We start from the raw sequence: 22556 nt of genomic DNA, 5'->3' as shown, positions 1-22556 counted from the left end.
TAAGACCAAGGTTATCCTATTTGGCTCCAAACCACAGATTAACAAATACAGTGGTCTCTTGGGCCATTTTCAGTCAAAAAAAATACTCCTATGTGAAAAATCTGGGGGTCATTTTTGATGCCGACCTGAAGTTTCACACCAAATAAATTCAGTGGTCAGGGCCATCTTTTTCCAGCTAAAGCGACTATGAAAGTTAAAGCCCCTCCTCACCTTTCAGGATAAACTGCATTATTGAAAGGCTTCAGTATTCTGAGAAAAATTTTAAATTCTGTTTTCTTAGAAAGAAAATCTTGTCTCTTTGCGATTCGAGACTTGCTCATTAGCCGTAGCGCAGCACCATAGCGTCTTAAGCAAGACGCAGTACGAGTCAAGTATCAATAGGGAACTGGAATAAACACAGGAAATGGAAACTCAAACTAAGAGTCCATAATAAAATCAAAATAAGAGTCCTGGGACACAAAAGATCAAAATCAATTGACATGTTAACTGCAGTTGTAAATGTCATGATGAATTTTGTGTTTATCTCTAAAGTATTTATTAGAGATAAACACAGTATTTGACTGATAAATCATTAAAGAGAATAGCCATCACTTTATAAAAAGAATCACACTTTTCAAATCTGACATTTTTATTGAAGAGATATAGTTGAGTAGCATTACATTATTTCAGTAAAGACCACCCAATTTCTCCAACGATGGAATCCAATGGTGTGAGTGAAGGTATAATGTGTGTAGGTCTATTACTTAATTTATCAAGATTCAGTTTCAAATTGAGTCTAGTTCTGTTTAATCTTACTCCAGTTTCAAGTGATCATTAAATTTAGGCTGTATTTCTAATTAAAAACTGATCACAAATATCAATTTTTCTGAAAATCCCATACTTTCAATTATTCATTCATCAGAGACCGATGCTGCATCTGATGGAGCTTTCACATATAGTTTGTTTTAAAAGAACCAACCCCAGTTAAAGTGAACCAGAAAGCCAACCAGACGGAAGTGACTTCAGTTCTTTTGGTGTTCAGAATATAGTGGACTCAAAAGTCTGTCTCTATTCTTGGTCCTCTTCAGCACTGAAGTGATCTCAGACCCTTTTTGTTCATACCACAACTTCAAAAGAACTCAGAACCCATCTTTTTGAGCAGCAGTGGAATGCTGGTGTCTGGGCTACTGGAAAATGTGAAAGATTAAGTTGACAGGGAAGGGGGTGAGGAAAAGCTGGCAATCCCTGATTGTGTCACTGGTCAAGACATTTGCGGAGCTTTAACAATGCATTTTAGTCAATATTTAAATAAAAAGAGAATATTATGTATAAAGTTAAATAAAGTTGCTTTTTTCAGATAAAATAGTAATAAAATGTTTCTTTGCAACTAACATAATATTGCTACTATATTTTTTCTCTGCTTTCATTGACACACAAGACGATGCACACGCACATCACTAGAAGAGACAGACCAGAGATCATGCTCAGACGGAAATATTCATGAGCATAGACACTTGTTGTCAATGCTGCCGCGCAAGTTTTATTAATATAGTAGTTTCCATACTGAATCACTACATTATATTTCTCAGCAACTAGGGGGTAAAATTGATGTTTTGAATTAATGAAACTCACAGCTTCAATTTTGCAGGATAAGATTCACAGACGCAATTCACACATGCAACTTTTATTACTCTCTCTCTCTCAATAATTAATTCAAATCAATAATATAATTAATGCATTCAAATACAAACCTGATTCCAAAAAAGTTGCGACACTGTACAAATTGTGAATAAAAACAGAATGCAATGATGTGGAAGTTTCAAATTTCATTGTTTTATTCAGAATACAACATAGATGACATATCAAATGTTTGAAAATTTTTTATCATTTTAAGGGAAAAATAAGTTGATTTTAAATGTTGTGGCATCAACACATTTCAAAAAAGTTGGGACAAGGCCATGTTTACCACTGTGTGGCATCCCCTCTTCTTTTTATAACAGTCTGCAAATGTCTGGGGACTGAGGAGACAAGTTGCTCAAGTTTAGTAATAGGAATGTTGCCCCATTCGTGTCTAATACAGGCTTCTAGTTTGCTCAACTGTCTCAACTCATCCTTGTCACATCTTCCTCTTTATGATGCGCCAAATGTTTTCTATGGGTGAAAGATCTGGACTGCAGGCTGGCCATTTCAGTACCCGGATCCTTCTTCTACGCAGCCATGATGTTGTAATTGATGCAGTATGTGGTCTGGCATTGTCATGTTGGAAAATGCAAGGTCTTCCCTGAAAGAGACGACGTCTGGATGGGAGCATATGTTGTTCTAGAACTTGGATATACCTTTCAGCATTGATGGTGCCTTTCCAGATGTGTAAGCTGCCCATGCCACACGCACTCATGCAACCCCATACCATCAGAGATGCAGGCTTCTGAACTGAGCGCTGATAACAACTTCGGTTGTCCTTGTCCTCTTTAGTCCGGATGACATGGCGTCCCAGTTTTCCAAAAAGAACTTCAAATTTTGATTCGTCTGACCACAGAACAGTTTTCCACTTTGCCACAGTCCATTTTAAATGAGCCTTGGCCCAGAGAAAACGCCTGCGCTTCTGGATCTTGTTTAGATATGGCTTCTTTTTTGACCTATAGAGTCAACGGTGGATTGTGTTCACCGACGATGTTTTCTGGAAGTATTCCTGAGCCCAGATTTCCATTACAGTAGCATTCCTGTATGTGATGCAGTGCCGTCTAAGGGCCCAAAGATCACGGGCATCCAGTATGGTTTTCTGGCCTTGACCCTTACGCACAGAGATTGTCCCAAATTCTCTGAATCTTTGGATGATATTATGCACTGTAGATGATGATAACTTCAAACTCTTTGCAATTTTTTTCTGAGAAACTCCTTTCTGATATTGCTCCACTATTTTTCATCGCAGCATTGGGGGAATTGGTGATCCTCTGCCCATCTTGACTTCTGAGAGACACTGCCACTCTGAGAGGCTCTTTTTATACCCAATCATGTTGCCAACTGACCTAATAAGTTGCAAATTGGTCCTCCAGCTGTTCCTTATATGTACATTTAACTTTTCCGGCCTCTTATTGCTACCTGTCCCAACTTTTTTGGAATGTGTAGCTCTCATGAAATCCAAAATGATCCAATATTTGGCATGACATTTCAAAATGTCTCCCTTTCAACATTTCATATGTTATCTATATTCTGTTGTGAATAAAATATAAGTTTATGAGATTTGTAAATTATTCCATTCCTTTTTACTCTCAATGTGTACAGTGTCCCAATTTTTTTGGAATCGGGTTTGTACATGTGATCCTATCCTACCTATCATTTCACCTTCATTTCTGTGTCTGATTTAAAGCGGGCAGAATGCTAAATCTCCACTGTGCGTCAGGTGGTTCTTTGCCTCCGTCATGATGAAATGCTTGACGATGCATGCATTAAATAATTTAAGGCACAGTTATCCATAGATAACATAAATGAAAGGATAAGTATTTTGTATTGTTTGAGTTAACAGTTGGTATATTTATTTACAAATTTGTCTTTGTTTTTTGTTTTTTAAATATAGCTAACAATAGATTGAACATCCGACATCAGTAAATAATAATAATAATAATAAAATATAGCTTATATAAAAATATACCAGTTGGCCTACTAAATTGCTTAGTTCAACCTGAAGGATTACTGTTATGTTGGTCCATACAAAGCGTACCAGGACCTCACTGTTTTCACAAATCACGAGGAAATCGAACCACAACTAGACCCACAAACGAAAAGTTCACTTTTGGGTCCTTTTAGGGAGGTCTGAGATCACTTGGTTATTCAAATATATGAGCTGAACTGCTCCGAAAGCAAAAACTAGGTGTGAAAACACCATGAGTCTCATGTGGACAGCACGGATCTCACTATTACAAATTCGGCATTCTGAACTTAGTCAGAAGGTGCAAGGTTAATTCATACATGAGCCTTTAGTATTTAGATTTGAGATAATATAAGACTCCACATGATCTACTGGTCATAATGATTTCAGAAGAGTTCTGAATAACTCAAATATAATATTTTATTTGTCGGGTAAGAATGTATCATGCCAATTACATTATTAAACAATTAAAAGCCAATTCAGAAGCCATACCTGGCAGCAGGGAGACACACAACAGCATTCTAAAACAGTTCTAAACAGTTCTTGTGCAGAGCTCCAGAAACACACACACACCGGTGTTCTAGCAGTTTATAAACAGAACTGCATGCATCTTGCGGAAGAACATTGTAGGTGGAGCTACTTTTCTCTGTTTATGTCTATGACAAATCATGCAGGTACTGGGCTACTCTGCAGCTGTAGCTAACCAAATCAGTCAAAAACAGTCCAAATATAAACACTAATTATAGGGGTATTGTAGTGATTCAGGACAAGCCAAAAACAAGGTTTGGAAAATGGATTCATGATGTACTCACTTATTGTATAAATTTGGTAAATTTTGAACAAAAAAGTTATGAACTGCCACTTTAATTATTGATTTCAACTGTTTTTTCTTTTTTTTCTGAGGCTGAGTTCCTGCAGTTTTAGAGAGGAAGGATGTGCTGTTCTGATTTCAGCCATGAGATCAAACCCCTCACACCTGAGAGAACTGAATCTAAACTGTAATAAACCAGGAGACTCAGGAGTGAAGCTGCTCTCTGCTCTACTGGAGGATCCACACTGTAAACTGGAGAAATTACAGTGAGTGTCGTTTTATTATTGAACACAAAAAACTGACTGAAAATACTGCCAAACAAAAACATTTAATGTTAAAGGGATAGTTCACCCAAAAGCAAAATGATATTGTTACTTTAGTTATCTTCAAGTAATTTCAAAGCAGCATGACTTTCTTCTGTAGAAATGTTTTTTTGTCAACACAGTAAAATGCAATGGTACCAAACTTTGGTTGCCAACAATATTAAAAATGTCATCTATTGTGTTTCACAGAAGAAAGAAGGTCATACAGGTCAGGAACAACAAGCAGGGAAGTGAATTATGACCATTTGTAACCCATGCTGGCAAAATTAGTTGGAAAGCACACAGGCTAATTTTGAGCTACAAGCCAAAAATGATAAATATTGATTTTGGTCGAATTTCAGGTTTTCACAAATATAAGTTCATTAAGCCCCCGTCTAGCAATCCCAATGCTCCAAATAGTAATTAAATATCTAAAATTATATTTATTTGTACATTTTCTGAGAGGACAACCTTTTTCCCTGCTCACTTCTTGTACTGCCGCTGAGTGATATTGAATCGCGCACAATCTTGTTGTGTCAATGTTAGGTTATTCCAGAGTTTGGAAGCTAAATAGGAAAAGGATCTGCCACCCGCAGTTGATTTTGATATTCTAGGCATTATCAAATGGCCAGAGTTTTGAGATCATAGCAGACGTTAAGGACTATAATGGAATGAGAGCCTTGTATACAGCTGATATGTCCTATACAATTGTTCTGACAGAGGGAAACAAGATGCATTCCTAGTTTCAACATTACTTAATCTTCAGAAATTCTGCTTTGAAAACAGTAAGTATTTGTTGTATACAAATTGACCAACATTTGGTTTTCAACCACTGAGAATAAGTCATATTTAACAATCTGAAAATGGAGCCTCTTTGAGATTTCTCTGTGACTGAATGATGAAGGGCATTGAGGATGAACTAGAATCTAAAATCATATTGCAATTAATGTAATACTTCTTAAGTTAAAGAAACACAAACTTTTGAAAAGGAATATTTATGGCACTCAGACAGGTATGTTTAATGCAGTTGTTTTGACAGCATCAATATCTCTAGTTTCAACATTATTTGTTCTTCAGATATTCCTCTTTAAAAGAAAAGAAGTATGATATTTTTGCAAATTGACCCACATTTGTTTTTTGACTGTTACAATTTAACAATTAAATCCTGGAGCCATATTGCAATTCTAATATCGCTGGATCCAAACGATATAGGGCCTTAAAAATGAAGATACCAAAAGGAAAGTTTAAGACCCAATATCTACAAGGGCATTAAGATATCTTTAATACTACGCAGTAAAATCCTGAGTGTTATATTAACACTGCTTGGAGCATATATGGTTCCACTCTACAAGAGTGTTAAACTAACTGAAACAGTGTTAAGCTAATGAGATAATTATTTGATTAATTAAGTGTCAATTAAGCATTAGTGATGAACACCTGATGATAACAAGCAGAGACACTGAAAAAAGATAAACACAAGAATTACATCTGACTTCAGCCACAGCCTTAGATAAAATCAACTGAAATAAAAGAAGACATTACATCTCTCAAGATTTCAGAAGATAATTAAACAACTCCAGAAAACAACATCACCAGCTTCATGCATTACTAACCAGTTAGACTTAATTTCTGGAGTATCTAAAACAGAAGTTCTTTATTGAGAATTAAGGTTTAGATGTTTTTTTAATTTAAATTTTTTTCAACTTCCTGTTTTGGTGAATAGTGTTTGCTTTACTTGCCTCTTGACCCTTGACTTTTTAATTATAAGTTTCTCTTTGGCTGTTACAATTGTGTTTATAAAGCATATATGTAATGGCAAGGAAATTATTTTAAAGCCATTTCATGCGCCTAAGTCTCAGACCATATTTTATCTAAATTTGTAGTGCTTTTATGATTTCTGTATTATTGTAGTTCTATGGTATGAAATGATAATGTGAGAAAACTTAATAAACCACTTTTAGAAATATGGTTCATGAAGATGTTTTAATACTGGCACTGATAGACATGAAGAATCAGAATGTGAATCTCAGCAATGCTGACAAAATATTCAGAATTTTGATATGAATTTTGAACAAAACAAGGCAGTAAAAAGTCACAACAAAAATAAAAAAAATTAAAGCAAATAGTAAGAATTAAAAAAATACTAAGACAATGCAGCTGCATAATTTACTCATGATGCAATGCATGCTGGGAGCCATGGAAGAATTATGATTGGTGCACCCAGAATGCAATGCAACATGAATCTGTCTGATGATCGTCATCACTGTTAAGATTCATATGCTGATTCTTTATGTCTGCGTGTCTAAACAATACAGATGTTCTAAACACAGTTACAGCAACCAGAGGGGTTCAAGAGCCCAACTAATGCAAACACTCATCTCATAAATTTGATTATTTTCAATAAATATTAACATCTAAACCTCTGTTAATTCTTTATAAGACATTTTTAGACGCATGACAAAAAAAAAGTCGAACTGGCTAGTAATAAATGAAGTTGGTGATGCTGTTTGTGAAGATGATTAATCTTCTAACAGATCTTGAGAGATTAAATGTATTTTATTTCAGTTGATTTCATCTAAGGCTGTGGCTTAAGTCATTTGTATTTCTCGTGTTTCTCTTTTCTTGTTATTCTGCTTTTTATCATCAGGTGTTCATTACTAATGTTCAGTCGGCACTTAATCAATCACATCATCTCATAAACTTAAACACTGCTTCAGTGTTACTTTAACACTCTTGTAGAGTGGGACCATATATGCTCCGAGCAGTGTTAATTGAACACTCAGAATTTTACTGTGTACTTGAGTTACAGGCATGCAAACTTTTGAGAGAAAACTTGAAAAGTGCAGTTTCCCCATTTTTTAATGGTCACCATTGGCACATAATGCACCACAGATTGCTAAAGTCAACATATTTGACTAACAAACCTACAGTTTTAGTGTTAGTTTTTAACTTCTGTGGGTGAGACTAATATGTACACCAAGCGGTGTACATTTAAAACTGGGGATTTTGCTTTGAGTAATGTCTATTTTCAAAAAGTTTTTGCTCTCTCAACCACCCCACAAGCTTAAACAAAAAAAACTAACAGCAGTCTAAAGTAGGGGTGCACATCCTTTTTTTTAGCCTGGTTCTCATAAGAGAACCTGGAGATTTGGTTTGGTCCTCACACTGCACATAGTGTCACATAGTGTGACTCATTAAATATAACTATAAAAAAATACATTAATAATAGTGATAATATTATTGCATTTTATTTAGTTAGTTTTTTTAATAAAATAATAAAGTGTGATAATACATATATAAATAAATAAAAAGGCAATAAATACAAATACAATTATTTTATAGTAAATGTAAAAATAAAATGTTTTTTTAAAATGCTTAGTGTCACATTTCGCTGCCAGAAGGACGCAGGAGACACAGAGAAGCGTTAAATAGTCTTTTAATGAACAAACAGGATAAAATCAACAACAGGAACGAGGAATGATACACAAACATAACTTGGAGACCTGACAAAGAAACATGAGGAAGATTAAACATTATTTACTAGACTTGATGAGGGATAGACAGGTGCGGGGAATCAACTAATAATCAAACTATATGAGGACAGGAACATGACCAAATAAGGACAAACAAGACCAGAAACAGGGGCAAAACATGACACAGACAATCCAGAATTCTGACATTACTCTTCCTCTACTTGCCGTAGAAACTAGGGGTGGGTGGGAACTTGGGAGGTGGGTCAGGAGGAGGACGCACAACTGGGAGGGGGCCAGCAGACAGAGTCCATGGGGGTGAAGAGGAAGGAGGAGCCAGGGAGGAGACAGGAGGGAGTTGGAGCAGGCGGTGCCATGCCACACCCAAGCAACAGCCAAAAACTCCAGCCATGGTGGAGCCAACGGAGGGAGGAGCCATGGTGGAGGAAGGGCTGATGACTCCAGGGGGCCGAGCAATAGCGGCGGAGCAGGTGGTGGAGGATCCCAAGGTGGAGATGGAGAGCTGATGAGCCAGGGCGACAGGGAGGATCCGGGGGACCAAGACAGTCCAAGACAACACAACACAGACAGTCCAAAATCCTGACACTTAGTAAAAATATAAAGAAGTAAAATATAATATATAACTTACAAAAAATATATAACTTACAAAACTTATAAAAACTTACATACAGCACCTTTAAGGTTAAAAATGATAAATTCATATATATATATATATGAATTTATATATATATATGAATTTATCATTTTTAACCTTAAAGGTGCTGTATGTAAGTTTTTTCCTCTACTAAAGCTTAGCAATACTATAATATGTTTGCCGATATTTAAGAAACATGCTAAGTCAGGGCTCCAAACTGCGACTAAAATGGTTGCATTCGGAACCAAAAATATTAAATTCCTAGTTAATTTTTTGCTGAGTTTGCCACTGGCGACTAGGCCTATGTATTTACATGTTATCACTTAAAAGATGGGATCGCAAAACAGTCAGGTAAAAAGGCATTGCATTCAATTGTTTGGTTATGTTTGTGTATTAAACTGAGATGATGCGCATCAAAGTATTAGTGGTAAAAAGCATTTCAAACAGTCCTCATCTCTGTCGCACAGCAGCTCTGACGCACACCTGCTAAACGCAGCTCAGCTGTGCAGCGTGAGAGAGATTGAAATGACAGAGACGTGTGAACTGAAAGTGCAGAAAAGCTATTTTGTGCACAACTTTAACTACAACTGCTAAATCTGTCAGCTGTGTGGATATTGGCAATATCATTAACAATTCTCGTTTACATTCATTACTAATATGGCTTCTTCTGAACAAGATCTTAATCTATGCTGGGTTCTGTTAATGTGTGAACTTTATTATTTGAAGCGCACTTGCCATCCAGTAATAGCAAAAATATTTATTTCTTTAAAGAACCATCTCTTTCTCAACTTTTTATAATCTGAAGAACCTTCTTTCGCCACAAAGAACCTTTTGTAAAACGTAAATGTTCTTCAAATATTAAAGGTTCTTCATGAAACCATTTAGAAACCACTTAAAAAGGTTCTTCTACGGCATCGTGAAGCACCTTTATTTTTAGGAGTGTATGACAACTTTTAGAGGATGCATTGAGGAGATGCCCAAACTACAATCATTGGCCAAATGATGCTTGTGGTCCATGATATTGGTACAGATTCTGTGTAATAAACAATGTGTGACTGTATATTTAAAGTTTGAAAAGACATTTAGTTCCCACTTTAAGTGAATCTTAGTTCCCAGGTCATCGACAAGATGAATTAAAATGCTGATAAAGTCAAGAAAAGATGAGACATAAACATGACAGTATGATTGAAATTTTAAAAAGTAAATAATAATAATAATAGTAATTATAATAATAATAAAATAAAACACGTTTATTCTGTGGCACCTAAAAAAATAATTTGGCGCCTAAGTTTTTTTTCTTATAGGAGCCAATGGCTCCTTACTCAATTTTTTATTTTATTTTTTTTGTCTGAAGCCCTGTAAGTTACCATACTTTTTATCTGAAAAACTATGCTACAGTATGTTATTCTCTTTTGAAAATGTGCGTTCCGGGACGGATTGTCTGTCTTTGTTTTGGTCTGTGTAACCCGCCTACTGCCGGTTTACCAAATGGTATTTCGGCACCCTGGGTTGCCAGTTGCCGGAAAATACAATAAATTTAATTTCATTCATCATCATGTGCACTCGTTCCTGTTGGTGTCATCAATGTGGCAACCAGTGTGTGTGTCAAGTCTGAGGGGCCAGGTGAAAAAAACCCTCTCCAATATTTTGAATTTGGACTGCAATACCTAGTTCAACCACTAGTTGTTAGATAGTGTTCCTGTAGCTCAAGTGGTAGAGCATTGTGTTAACAAGCGCAAGGTTGGAGGTTCGATTCCCCGGGAACACATGATAGGTAAAAATTGATAGCCTGAATGCACTGTAAGTCGCTTTGGATAAAAGCGTTTGCTAAATGCATAAATGTATTTATTTAGTTGTCAATCCTACGTACAGCACCTTTAAAATCAGCAGGCTTTTATTTTGGCAGGTTACTAGCAAGTAAGTATATGCACTTCTGGGTTTTGTGCTGCCGATTGAAGAGCGCCAGTGAATGAATTGTCACAGTTTTGCATTGTGCTTTGAAAACGGCAGCTGGTAGCCTAGATTTTCAATTTAAAATTAAGCTTTCAATTTGAAAAGAAATCTTATACAGTACAGTTTGTCGATCTTAAATGGTAATTGTCCATTAACAGCTGTCATCCATGTCACTACGCAAATGCGCTTTCAAAACTTATTTATACAGCGCATTTTTAATTTTGGTCACACATGCAGACCTGCGGACCACTTACGTGCACCCATGGACTAAGGCTTGGTTCACACTTGCCATCTTTTTTGAATTTACCAGCGTATGCTTTACATTATAAACATATGGATTAATCTGTGTCTTCAAAAAAGCCCTGAGCACTTTTTAAAATACCACTGCTGGCATCTTTTTCTGGAGCTTAGAGCATCTTTTCAAGTTGAAAAAAAGTTAAACTTTTCTTTGAAAAATGCCTTTTGTCAAGTGCCTTTTTGACAGCTGACCAATGACAAGCGAGTAGTGAGTTGTTTCTATAACAACAAAAATAACAAGAAGCATTGGAGAAGATAGCTGGTAGATAGATTGTACTGGTTTCGGAGCACAAGGGGTTGCATGATATAAGCAAAAAACTCAATCTATTCTAAAATATGCCGCAAACCGTGCATCATACAACCGGAGCTCCTGGACTAAATTGTTGTAAGCACTATACAATTTTCTTCCCTGTATAATGTTGCGCACCCATAAACATCATTGTGAGCTGACACAAACACACACAAGGAGGTTTTTTATTAAATTTTTCTCCCTCCATGTCACACAAACATAGTCTAACCCCAAAGCTTAAACACAATCTCAGAGATCATTCATGTTCTTCACTCTCTGCAGGTTGTGGGACTGCAGTATTGGAGAGGAAGGCTGTGCTGCTCTGATTTCAGCTCTGAGATCAAACCCCTCACACCTGACAGAACTGAATCTGAGCTGTAATAAACCAGGAGACTCAGGAGTTAAGCAGCTCTCTGCTCTATTGGAGGATCCACACTGTAAGCTACAGAAACTACTGTGAGTGTCATCACATCTTAGTATTTATAAGGTTTTGAGTAAGAAGTAAAATTACACAAATGTTCTGTAAAAAAAAAAAAAAAAAAATCCAAATTTTACAAAACATCGATTTTTTTTTCTTCAGATTTTCTATAAATTGTCAGCAAATTATCTTAAAATTAAATACTCAGCTGTTTTTTTAAGTTATGACAAATTACAGTACTTCACATTTTTATACAGAAAAAATAGTACTTTTATACAGTATTTATCTGTTTTCTTAAAGGGATAGTTCACCCAAACATGAAAATTCTGTCATTAATTATTCACCCTCATGTTGTTCCAAACCCGTAAGACATTTTTTCGTCTTTGGAACATAAGTTAAGGTTCTTGCGCATCTGTGCCTTGTTTCTCAACTCATGCATGCTAGTCTTACCAAAAGCTCCATATGACTTGGCGATCTAGGGTGTGATACTGGTCAACAAGATTCTCCTGGGCCTCTCAGGTTGGTATTTGCTCACAGCGTTGCTTTGCATGTCAGCATTCGTTGATCAGGTTCTAGGACTTTCTACTAATCCACCACTCTTTATACAAATCTCATCGTCTACAATATGCCATCTCTGCACTTTCTACTTCCATTCTGAAATAGTGTCCACTGATCTTCAAGGCTGGTTAGCTCAGATGCTGGAGACGGAGGCCCCTCGTCATGCTTTTAACATCACGCAGTGTCATTGCCACCTCTTTGACATGCAAATATAGTCAACGGCCAGATCTTTCTATGTATGGTTTGTGTTGATAGAATGTGTTGCCAATGGAGATGCTATTGGCTGCACATAACCAGATAGCAACATTTTGTCGACCCAGATGCGGCCCACATCTGGTACATGTGGAATGATGATCTGGCCCACATGTAGCATGGAATGATGGCACTTGGGCAGACTGCTCCTGTTTGCAAGATCTGGGCCACAAGCAGGCCATAGCAATGCCACATGTCACCCAAGAGCAAAGAAATAAACTACACTGGACCTTATCTGAGCAACAAAAGAGACTAAGAGAAACTCATAAACTACAACTGACTTAGATGAAATCAACTGTAGATAAAATAAATTAAATCTCTTAAGATCTCAGCAGAGGAGGATTAAACAACTCCACAAACTGCTTTACCAGCTTCACTTATTAGTAACACAGACTGACTTTATTTTTGTTAGATGTCTACAGAAGCTCTTATTGAGAATGAACAGGGGTCTAAATCTAACATTTGTTTCATTTGAATGTGAAACATTTTCTGTAAAATGTAAATCTCTTGCAGTTAACCATTAACTAGCAACAGCACACATGCTTGAGCTAATGTAACTTGTATCATCATTGTATTGTATCATTGCATCAGCAACTACACAGAAACTGCCTTTAAATAAAGCAACATTTAGCATAACATCAATGTTTCTTAGTCTTCTGAAGCACAAGACTGTAGTCTTCAACATAATGGTAAACCACAAATCTCAGACAACAAAAACCATTTAAATCCCAGCAGATCATTAAACATACATATATATATATATATATATATATATATATATATATATATATATATATATATATATATATATATATATATATATATATTAGTGTTTAATGTGTTTGATCATAATTATTTAGGAAATATTTGTAAATGAACAGTGTTATAAGCTCATTTAAAGAAGGAGATTTTACTTTGATTTTATGTTGTTGTTTTTTGGCAACTGTTGCTCCCAGTCATTTGACCATTTTATATCTAAAGGTCTTGTCATTGTATTAATTATACATTAATTTTTGCTAATTTTGCATACATTTTGTAATTTTAAGAAAACATAAAAAAGTACTGTCAAGTCAAGTCACTTATTTAAATAGTGCTTTTAACAATACAGATTGTGTCAAAGCAACCGTACGGCATTAAATAGTAAAATAGTTTGTCAATAATGCAAAAAGGCAGTTCATCATTGAATTCAGTGATGTCATCATCCAGCTCAGACCAGTTTATAAATAGTATCTGTGCAATCAAGTCGACTATATCGCTGGAAATGAAGTGTCACCAACTAAGCAAGCTAGAGGTGTCAGCGGCAAGGAACCAAAACTCCATCAGTGACAAAACCTTGGGAGAAACCAGGCTCAGTCAGGGGGCCAGTTCTCCTCTGTCCAGACGAAACCAGCAGTTCAATTCCAGGCTGCAGCAAAGTCACATTGTGCAGAAGACTTATCTGGTTCCTGTGGTCTTGTCCCGGTGTCCTTGGCCGTCTAGGAGACAAGGTCTTCACTGGGGATCTGTGTCTGGGGCTCATCAAGTTGTCCTGATCCCCGCTGACATTCAAGCCTGTAGAGGTCATCTCTAGGTGCTGATCCATCATCTGGGCTGGATACGTACTGGATCTGGGTGACTGCAGTGACCATCTGATCTGGATACAGACTGGATCTGGTGGCTACAGTGACCTCGGAACAAGAAAGAAACAGACTAATATTAGCGTACATGCCATTCTTCTAACAATGTAGCAAGTGTTTGGTGTGTTATGGGAATTGTTCCCAGTTCCGGTGGTCCTAATTAATGCAACCTAAAAATCCTTCAATGGATTTGAATATTAGAAATGTGTTAGTGTGTTATGTGTAGGCCAGGTTAAAAAGATGTGTCTTTAATCTAGATTTAAACTGACGGGCTGTGTCTGCCTCCTGAACAATGTTAGGTAGGTTATGCCAGAGTTTGGGCACTAAATAGGAAAAAGATATGCAACCCCCAGTTGATTTTGATATTCTAGGTATTATCAAATTGCCAGAGTTTTAAGATCACAGCAGACGTGGAGGACTATAATTCAATAAGAGCTTGTTCAAATATTGAGGTGCTAAACCATTCAGGGATTTATAAGTAATAAGCAAGATTTTAAAATCTATTCAATGTTTAATAGAGAGCCAGTGCAGTGTTGACAGAACAGGGCTAATACAGTATGGTCATAATTCTTTGTTCTATTAAGAACTCTAGCTGCTGCATTTTGGACTAGCTGGAGTTTGTTTATTAAGTGTGCAGAACAACCACCAAATGAAGCATTACAATAATCTAACCTTGAGGTTGTGAACACATGGTTTAGCATGGTTTAACATTTCTGCATTTGACATTGAGAGCATAGGTCGTAATTTAAATATGTTTTTGAGATGGAAAAATTCAGTTTTATAAATGCTAGAAACATGGCTTTCAAAGGAAAATTTGAAAAGCACACCTAGGTTCCTAACTGATGACGAAGAATTGACAGAGCAGCCATCGAGTCTTAGACAGAGTTCTAGGTTATTACATGCAGAGTTTTTAGGTCCTATAATTAACACCTCTGTTTTTTTTTTTTAAAGAATTTAGCATTAAGAAATTACTTGTGATCCAGTTTTTTTTATACTGACTATGCATTCCGTTAGTTTTTCAAATTTGTATGTTTTGCCGGGCCACAAACAAATATAAAGCTGAGTATCATCAGCATAACAGTGAAAGCTAACACTGTGTTTGCTGATGATATCTCCCAAGGGTAACATGTAAAGCGTGAAAAGTAACTAACACTGAGCCTTGAGGTACTCCATACTGCACCTGTGATCGGTATGATACCTCTTCATTCACTGCTACGAACTGATGGTCAGATAAGTACGATTTGAACCATGCTAATGCACTTCCATTAATACCAAAAAAGTTTTCTAGTCTATTCAAAAGAATGTTGTGGTCAATAGTGTCGAACACAGCGCTAAGATCCAATAGCTCTGATAGAGAGATACAACCACGATCAGATAAAAAGAGCAGATCATTTGTAACTCTAATGAGAGCAGTCTCAGTACTATGATAAGGTCTAAATCCTGACTGGAAATCCTCACAAATTTTGAGGAAATACCACTTTTCTCGAAGAGGGAATATAATTGTCAACCATAACTCCTTCCAAGACAGCCAGGCACTGGCTACCAGTAGCCACTCGCATCAAATTCAAGGTACTGATGCTTGCCTACAAGACGTCCACTGGCACGGCACCAACATACCTAAGCTCACTAGTTCAATCTTATGTGCCCTCCAGAAGTTTGCACTCTGCAAGTGAACGACGCCTTGTGGTGCCATCCCAAAGAGGTTCAAAATCACTCTCATGGACCTTTTCCTGGACTGTGTCCAGCTGGTGAAATAACCTTCCGATCTCAGTTCAAACAGCTGAGTCTTTATTCATTTTCAAAAAACATCTAAAGACTCATCTTTTTCGCCAGCACTTAACCAACTAATACTAGCACTTACCTTTTCTTTTCTTGTCTAGCATATTCTTAAAAAAAAAAAACCCTGGCTACATGTTCTTTACAAGACTAACTTAGACCTGTCATGGCACTTGTATACCGTTGTTGTTCTCTTGTTGGTCTGATTGCTTCTATTGTTCTCATTTGTAAGTCGCTTTGGATAAAAGTGTCTGCTAAATGATTAAATGTAAATGTAAATTGTGAGGATACTACCTTAGATTCGAGATCGGTCTGTAATTAACTAGTTCTTTGGGGTCAAGTTGTGGTTTTTTGATGAGAGGCTTAATAACAGCCAGTTTGAAGGATTTTGGGGACATACCCTAATTACAATGATGAATTAATAATAGTCAGAAGAGGATCTATGACTTCTGGAAGCACCTCTTTTAGGAGCTTAGATGGAATAAGCTCTAACATACATGTTGTTGGTTTAGATAATTTAACAAGTTTATAAAATCCTTACTCTCCTAAAGTAGAGAATGAGTGGAATTGTTCCTCAGGGGATCTATAGCACACTATTTGATGCAATACTGTAGCTAACGGCTGCATGGTTACAATTTTATCTCTAATAGTATCAATCTCGAATAAAGTAAAGTAGTTCATAAAGTCATTACTGCTGTGCTGTTGGGAAATGTCAACATCTGTTGATGCTTTATTTTTTGTTAATTTAGCCAGTGTATTGAATAAATTCCTGGGGTTATGTTTGTGTTCTTCTAAAAGAGATTAAAAGTAATCAGATCTCTAGTTTTTAATGCTTTTCTGTAGGCATTCTGTAGGAGCTGTGCTCCATTTTCCAGGCTGCTCTCTTAGGGTGCGAGTGTGCTCATTACACCACGGTGTCAGACTGTTTTACTTATACTTCCTTAAGCGTAAAGGAGCAACCATATCTAAAATACTAGAAAAGAGAGAGTCCATAGTTTCTGTTACATCTTCAAGTTGTTCTGAGCTAAGGAATTTAGATGAATCAGGAAGATAACTTACAAAGCAGTCTTTTGTGGTAGAAGTGATGGTTATACCATACTTGTAATAAGGAGTAGAAATTACCGTTTTGGCTATGTGAAGTTTGCACAAAGCTAGATAATGATCTGAGATATCATTGCTTGGCTGCATAATTTCAACACCATCAACATCAATTCCATGTGACGGTATTAAATCTAGAGTATGATTTCAACAATAAGTAACAGTCTGTATGGTGCCCTGGTTGCCTGTATACAGTAGCTAGTACAAACATCACAGGGGATTTATCATTAACACTTGAAACACTGAAAAAAATTATATGAAGCACCATTACTTCAAACAAATTATACTTGAAGCCTGCCCTCTGAGAAATACAGAAAATATTGTTATAAATTGTAGCAACACCTCCCCCTTTACCCTTTGGACGCAGCTCATGTTTATAACAGTAATCTTGGGCGGTAGATTGATTTAAAATAATGTAATCATCAGGTTTTAGCCAGGTTTCTGTCAAACAGAGCACATCTAGGTTATGATCAGTGATCATATCATTTACAAAAAAGTGCTTTCATTGAAAGGGACCTGATATTCAATAAGCCAAGCTTCATCATTTGTTTATCCATATTAAATCTATTTTTTATTTGTTGAACATCAATTAAAATGATTACTCTTAAATTGGTTTGGATGTTTTTTGCATTTTCTAGTTCAGCTAGCAGACGGTCGGATTAGCCAGTTTGTCTGCTTCCTGACCTGGACCCCAGTTAGTCAAGTACAAACTCTATGACACTATGTGTCATATTTCTAGACAGAAGAGCGGCACCACCCCAAAAGAGATGAAGACCATCTCTTTTCATCAGGTCAGGTCTGCCCCAAAAACTTGTTCAATTGTCTATGAAACCTACGTTATTCTGCGGGCACGACTTAGATATCCAGCCATTGAGTGAAGACAGTCTGCTGTGTATCTCATTACCACAGTAAGCAGGGAGGGGACCAGAGCATATTACAGTGTCTGACATCGTACTTGCAAGATCACACACCTTTTTCTCACTCACATTTATCACATGTGAATCCCTTGTCGCCTACAGAGAGAACTAAACTATAGTATGTGGCTAGTGGTGCAAAGAACAATAGCAGGAAAAGAAGCCATTACTCATCTTGATTGATGAATGATTCTGACAACTGTATAAAAATAGTAATTTTTCTGCATAAAAAAGTGAATTACTGTAATTTGTCATTAATGTCATAATATGTAATAATTTTTTACAGTGTAGAATATTCATCACTTTATAAAGATTTACAAACACTTTTCAAATCTGAAACATTTTATTGAAGAGATGGAGATAAATAAAACATGACTATTAATAATTGACTTGTTTTTCTCTCTCTCTGCAGGCTGTGGGACTGCAGTATTGGAGAGGAAGGATGTGCTGCTCTGATTTTAGCTCTGAGATCAAACCCCTCACACCTGACAGAACTGAATCTGAACAGTAATAAACCAGGGGACTCAGGAGTGAAGCTGCTCTCTGCTCTACTGGAGGATCCACGCTGTAAACTGGAGAAACTACAGTGAGTGTTATATTAACCCTCTGGGGTAGAAGCCCACACCAGTGTGGTCTGTCTTTAATTTTCTTGATGACTGTGAAAATAACTAAAAATACAAAATTTTTGATCGCACAGGTAATAATAAGGTATTGTTTGAAACTGCAAAGGGTCTACTTGACCACTGTGTATATTTTTATTATACTGTGTTGTAAATAAAATACAAATAATACACTTATTATACTCTATAATACTCTTACCTGCCTCAGTCACTTTCATATCGATGGCCCATTATGGGATGCCCTTGTTTCTCAGGTGTGAATCACTAAAATATTCATGTGATTGGCCAGTGTTGTGGTCGGTCCATTTACCTGCAGGCTACTATGAAGAAGATATGAACATGCTTGATAACTCATATCATATTTAATTAAAAACATTAGTTCTCACGTTAATTGATATACTGTTCTGGCCTGTATGTATGCATGAGGTAATGTGGATTTTTGTATATTCCTTTAATAATTCAAATAGTCTTACATGCACGAAATTTGGCTTTTTTCAGTCATGTACCATAAGCATAGCTTTATCCAGAATGGATTGTAAAGACCTTGTTTTTGTGAACAAAGAAAACATCATGATCATGCGTAATAAATTATGAATCATGATGATGTACTCACCTTACTTAATGTCTTTGTAAAGGTGTTGTGCATCCATGAAGTCATGAATGAAAGACTTTAAACTCACGTTATTTCCTGATATTTCATGAGCTATTAATGCATGAAGTAATGCATAATTCACACATTAATTTATGCATGAATTTGTGGTAATTCATGTACCGTTAACGTAAAGTGTTACCAAGAATTATTTGCGCAAAAAGCCGATCAGATGACAGCTGCGTCACAGCGTGAGTCATGAGCAATCACGAGAGAGCACCAGAATTTAAATAAACAATATTCTGCATATCTTTGACTTTTCATTTAGTGGATGGTCTCATTCTGTTTGTGACACTGTATGCTACAAAATCATGTTGCTTTTTACTACCAAGATGCAGTTTTTTATGTTTTTAAGTTATTCCATAACGGATACAAACAATAATTCTCCAGAAGAAATGAGATGAAAACAAAGGAATTACCATCCATATTACAACAATATTGTTTCGTTGGACTAAAATTGCTCTATGGAATGTTGTTCGGTGGACCCTTACCTTTCTAACTTAACTGGGGTTTACAGCTGTGGAAACGTTTATGACTCATTATTACGATGAATTCATGTTTTGATGTGTACTGCTTACATACATTTATCAAATATATTCTTTATAAGCTTTCCATTGAAAAACAGTAATCTTTTGTCGATGCTCAAGGCTTAGACCTTTACAATGATATATAGTTTGATATTTTTTAATTATGTCCCTTTTCATTGAATCTATTCGTAAACATTGACACATGCAAACAAAAACAGCGTTTCCACTGTCGGGCCAAAAGCAGGCATGTTAGTGTGTGCCAGGGCCAGTCGTGTTGCCACTGTCACTTCTGGGGCTTGATCGTGCCTCATCTGTTTTTCAGGCCAATGAAAAACTTGGCCCAAAGTGGGCCAGTGGGGGCTAGAGGAGTTGTTATGAACAAAGGCGGAGTTTCTCCACGTCTGGAGAGCGTCAGCGCCGCAAATCATTTCATAAGGGTTAACAGCTAACATCAGCATTAAAGACTTTTCAAAACATTTTAGCTCAAAACTCACTTTCAAACAGCAGCGAGTGTTTGAAATAACCTGATCCGATGTGAATTATGATCATCATACAAGGCTCTATCACAATCGTGTATTTATTTAGTAACATATTTTATCTGTCATAAGTTTGGTCTCGAGAGTTTAGCTCCTCATAGGCCTATTTCATAAAAATATAATAATGGTTTTTATTCGGGACCTTTTATAAAAATATAGAAATGTTCATTTTGTGATCATGCTAGTTCCAGTGACTTACTTATTAGTTTTCTGATAACTTTTAAAACACAGTTTAAAGACAGTGAAAAGCAGCTTAAGAGCGTTCAGTGCACCGGCATCCAGGTGCGAGTTAACAGGTTAAATTAATATACTGTTTTCTGTGAGTGAATGAACAGGATGATTTTCACATCATTTTTTAGCAAAAACTATAGTTTACCACATCCAGTTCTCAAAAATCTTGTTAACAATTGTTCTGTATGTGTTTTATGGCCTTATTTCAGTGACTTAAAAATTTAAGTTTTTCATTAACCATGCATAAACGTTGTTTTCTTAAAAACCAAGGAACATTCATGCTGCTCACATATTATTGTAGTCCAGTTTGTGCTGAATATGGTGTTGTCAGACTTTAGCCAATAATTGTTTTTTTAAGATACTGAAAAAACACAAATGTCAGGGCATTTCAAAACTTCTCCAGGGCCCCAAAACACCCTCAATGTTCAATGTTCAATTTATTTATAGAGCACTTTAAAACAACCTAAGCATACCGAAGTGCTGTACACAGTACAATGATTCAATCACCCAATAGAATAAACACGTCATTAGAAAACCAGTCACAAATATTAAAAGCAAGAAGGAAAAGATATGTTTTTAAAAGACTTTTAAACTCAGACACTGAAGAAGCTATTAAGATGGATAATGGCAAATTGTTCCATAGCTTGGGGCCAGCAACAGCAAAGGCTCCGTCACCCCTACATTTCAATCTAATTGGGAACCAAAAGCCAATGCTTAGTCTGTGATCTGATTGATCTAGCTGGATATTGTACTACAATCAACTCAGAGAGATATGGAGGAGCAAGAATGTTTAGAGCTTTGTATACGAATAGCAGAATTTTTAATTGAATGCAATACTTAATTGTAACCAGTGCAATGAACACAAGATAGGCATAATGTGATTCCTTCTGCGACTGCCTGTGAGCAAACGAGCAGCCGCATTTTGGATAAGTTCCAGACGATGAATAGATGAGACAGGCAGCCTATAATATAGCGAGTTGCAATAGTGGGAAAGAGAGCCCAGATCAACGGTGCTTAGATCAGTTTTTTTGTTAGGCCTAAAACAGAACAATTTGAGTTTTATCGTCATTCAAATGCAGAAAATTATTGGTAAGCCATGTTTTTAATTCTTGGAGACAGGCTGTTAGTTGCTTGGATGTTTCATTGTGCTTAAGTGGTATGTAAAGCTGGGTATCATCGGCATAGCAGTGATATGACACATTGAATCTACTAAAGATTGAACCAATGGGTAGCATGTACAGTGAGAACAATAATGCCACCAAAGTTGAACCTTGAGGAACACCACATGAAGAATATGCTACAGAAGAGGAATATTGCCCAATACTGACTGAAAATCTTCTGTTAGACAAAAGGGACCGAAACCAGTCAAGTACAGTGCCTCTAATACCAATGCAGTGCTCCAAGTGAGATAGCAGAATACCATGGTCAACAAAATCAAACGCTGAACTGAGATCTAAAAGCACTAAGGCCATAGTATTACCAGAATCATTAGATAGTAAAATGTCATTAAAGACCTTCAGAAGGGCAGACTCTGTGCTGTGTAAACTTTTAAAACCAGACTGAAAAATATCAGAGATACAGTTAGTACTCAAATAGCTTTGTAATTGCGTAAGTACTATTTCTTCTAAAATTTTAGATAAAAATGGCAAAATTGAGATCAGTCTAAAATTTGAGTAAACTGCAGTATCTAGTGTGGACTTCTTTAAAATTGGTGTCACAGAAGCTACTTTAAAACATTCTGGTACAGTCCCTGTCCCTGACAGTTGTTAATGATAAACACTAAGTCTGAACCAATGGTATCAAAGATTTGTTTAACAAATCGTGATGGAATAACGTAAAAGGGGGAAAAAGTGGATTTTAATTTGGATTTAAAACGGGGTTCGCCATAATAGCTAACTGAGCCTTAGCATTATTAACTTTACCTACAAAATGCGTGAGAAAATTTTCACCTTGTAACGG

The 22556-nt window shown here is 36.4% G+C and overlaps 1 protein-coding gene across 6 annotated transcripts in view; it reads left to right on the top strand.

Moving 5' to 3' along the window:
• The window catches only part of LOC109070717 (NACHT, LRR and PYD domains-containing protein 12-like), a 70799-nt gene that overhangs the window by 32556 nt on the left and 15687 nt on the right, over positions 1 to 22556 (top strand). For 3 of the 6 annotated variants that reach the window (XM_042748845.1, XM_042748841.1, XM_042748842.1), the window contains exons 10-12: positions 4529 to 4702; positions 11685 to 11858; positions 18447 to 18620. The exons of 1 other annotated variant lie outside the window; for it this stretch is intronic. In XM_042748845.1, coding sequence (XP_042604779.1) covers positions 4529 to 4702; positions 11685 to 11858; positions 18447 to 18620 — 522 coding nt within the window. The remainder of the gene's footprint in view (positions 1 to 4528; positions 4703 to 11684; positions 11859 to 18446; positions 18621 to 22556) is intronic. 2 more of the 6 variants (XM_042748844.1, XM_042748843.1) reach the window with 2 other exon arrangements.

Source organism: Cyprinus carpio, chromosome B22 (assembly GCF_018340385.1).
Source record: "Cyprinus carpio isolate SPL01 chromosome B22, ASM1834038v1, whole genome shotgun sequence".
Lineage (NCBI taxonomy): Eukaryota > Metazoa > Chordata > Actinopteri > Cypriniformes > Cyprinidae > Cyprinus > Cyprinus carpio.
The sequence above is the reverse complement of the archived record's forward strand: the minus strand, read 5'-3'. Positions and strand labels throughout refer to the sequence as shown.